Source organism: Pteropus vampyrus, unplaced genomic scaffold (assembly GCF_000151845.1).
Source record: "Pteropus vampyrus isolate Shadow unplaced genomic scaffold, Pvam_2.0 Scaffold36, whole genome shotgun sequence".
NCBI lineage: Eukaryota > Metazoa > Chordata > Mammalia > Chiroptera > Pteropodidae > Pteropus > Pteropus vampyrus.
This window is the reverse complement of record NW_011888817.1, coordinates 3,508,916-3,511,483: the sequence shown is the minus strand read 5'-3', so window position 1 is coordinate 3,511,483 and position 2,568 is coordinate 3,508,916. Positions and strand designations below refer to the sequence as shown.

Here is a 2,568-nt window from a genome sequence, read left to right as displayed (position 1 = left end):
TGATGTGAAAGCTGCAGAAAAAGACACATAGGGATGCCCTGGGAAGTGGAGGCTTTCCTGCCGTGGAGCGGGAATCAGGGCGAGCTGGCACGTCCAGCAAACCTTAGAGCTGGCGGGGCCCTGCTTGGCCGATGCAGCAGGCAGGCAAGAGAGCAAGCCCTCAGGGCCGAATCACAGGGCCAGGAGGGCGCTCATCCAGCCTGGGTTTCCTGGCAGGAAACCGAGGCCCGGGCAGGGAAGGCATTGATTGTCTCAGTTCCTCAGTGGCAGGGGCAGAATTCAGCCTCTCAGAAGCTGGCGGAGCCGGATCCACTGGCTAAGAGCCGCAGACAGACTCAGCAGGGGCTGCCTCTGCTCCCACCCGCAGGACCTAGCTTTCTGCCTTCAGGGCTCCGTGAGTCACAGAGCCTCTGCACTCCTTTTTCCCTCCTGAGGAAAAGGAGAGGCCTCCTTGCCCCCTCTCACTCAGGGGTGCCTGTCAGAGGGCCAGCGTGAAAGCAGGTCAGGACTTGGGAGGAAAGTGGCCACATGATAGGATCTCTGGCCCAGGGCTTTGCACCCCCATGACGGCACAAGGGGGTCAGTTAGCCGCCTGGCCTATGCTGGGCTGACCCCTCCCCAGCAGGCACACGGAGTGTCTGAGAAGGGGGCAGGGGAGGCTGCACTCTCGCTGCTTAATCTCCAGCCTCAGTCATTGCTTTAAAAAGAATCGATGGCTCATCTGCTTAAGCTGGGGGTCTGGTTTCTGGAGGCCCAGGAGGTCAGGGATGAGCGCCAGGCCCACCGCTGTGCCAGTCAGTAACAGAGCATCAGGGAAGGGAGCCAGCAATGACGCCAGGGAACGTCAACCCTCTCAGCTGCTGGGGCCAGGGCCACCATGAAACAGAAAAGCTGGGTGGTACCCAGTAGTTCTCCTCTTGGCCTGTGAGGAGGCCATTCTCTGGGTACAAATAAACCCTCTTCTTTGGGAGAGGCCAGTTGGGAACCCAAGGAGTGACTGTCTTGTTACGTGCAGCTGAGGTCATCGGAGGAGGCCAAGGAAGCTTCGGGGGCAGCCCTTGGTCCCAACTAACAATCCACAGTAATCCAGTCACTCTTGAGTGTCCTTTGTGGACAACCAAAGGGAGCAAAGTTTTAGGAACTGGAAGGAGTAAATAAACATCCACCTAGATTGATATTTGGCGGCCTGAGCCCCCCGACACCCCACGGCAGGCCCTCCAGACTAAGACTCTCTGACAAGGCCTGGAGTTTTTCTGCAGCACCTAGAAAAATAATGTTAGCATCTGTCACTTATACAGTACCTACAATGAGCCAGGCACTTGCCAAACCTTTGACCCTGGTAGGTTGGTAGATCCATTTTATAGATGAGAAAACCAAGTCATAGAGTCTTGCCCAAGGTCATATACTTGTAAACTGGATAGAGAAGCAGGGATCACACACAGGGGGTTGGACCCAGAGTCTCCATGCTCAATCTTTGTGCTCATTAAGCGTTCTCAGGTTGGGCTTTGAAGCTTGGATAGAGTTAAGCAAGCCAGGAGGAGGAGAAGGTGCTCCAGGTGAGACCAGTGCAGGCAAAAGCTCAGAGGCAGGACTGACTGTGGCATATGCAGGAAGAATGAACACAGCTGCCCATCTTGAGTCCTAGAACAGCCCGTGGACACCATAGTGATCAATCGTCTGGGTACCCAAGGCCCAGAGAAGGCAAGGCCTTGCTCTAGGTCACACAGCAAGGCAAGGGCAGGGGTGCAGCCGGAAGCCAGATGCCACTCCCCAGTGTGGGGCTCTGCTCCCTCAGCTGAGGAGCACATGGGATGGTGAATAAGCCTGGCTCAGAGAGTGAAGCCCTGCTCTGTCACCTTGGGCAGTTCCCTCACCCTCGCAGGCCCCCATTTCCTTCTGCCCACTGGAGAGAGAACACCCAACCCTATAAACCCTCCAGATGCTGGGACTGCATGGGGAAGGGATGGGCAGACGCCCGGTGGAGTGACCATACACCTTGGCTCGGCAGGTTGTCGCTCTTGCAGCCATGACTCTGCCGCACAACCCTGGAAATGTGGGGGAGCCCCGGCCCCCCCAGGCCATGCAGGTCCACAGACTGGAACGCCGCCAGGAGGAGGAGCAGCAGGAGCAGCGGCAGCACAGCCTGCACATGGGTTCCTCGGTGCAGAGGCGGACCTTCCGCAGCAGGTGGGAGCATCCGGGACCCCACCCAGCCACTGCCCTACCCCCAGGGTCAGCGGTCCCAATGGGGAGACACAGCCCTGCTTTCTGAGACCCCAGTTTGGGGAGGGAGGCACAGCCGTGCCTGCTAGTAGTCCCTGAGGCTGAGGTGGGTAGATGCAGCCCTAATCCCAGAGGGCCCCAGCCAGATCCCCAGCCAAACCTGCAGGAGCCATCACCTCTCTTTTCCTGGGGACAGTGAGGAAGAATATCAGTTCAGCGCTGCTGACTACGCCCTCGCGGCTGCCCTGGTTCTGACGGCCTCCTCAGAGACGTCTTGGTAAGTCAAGTGACCTTTCCAGAGAGCCCTGGGCTGAGAAGGGGCCATCCTGTCCAGTCCCCTGCCTC

At 58.3% G+C, this 2,568-nt stretch overlaps 1 protein-coding gene across 1 annotated transcript in view; it reads left to right on the top strand.

Annotated features, from left to right (window-relative positions):
- The first annotated feature begins 2,026 nt into the window (after positions 1 to 2,026).
- The window catches only part of MYOM3 (myomesin 3), a 48,781-nt gene continuing 48,239 nt past the window's right edge, over positions 2,027 to 2,568 (top strand). The window contains 2 exon segments of the mRNA XM_023529167.1: positions 2,027 to 2,187; positions 2,420 to 2,504. Of these exon segments, the coding sequence (XP_023384935.1) occupies positions 2,027 to 2,187; positions 2,420 to 2,504 (246 nt within the window).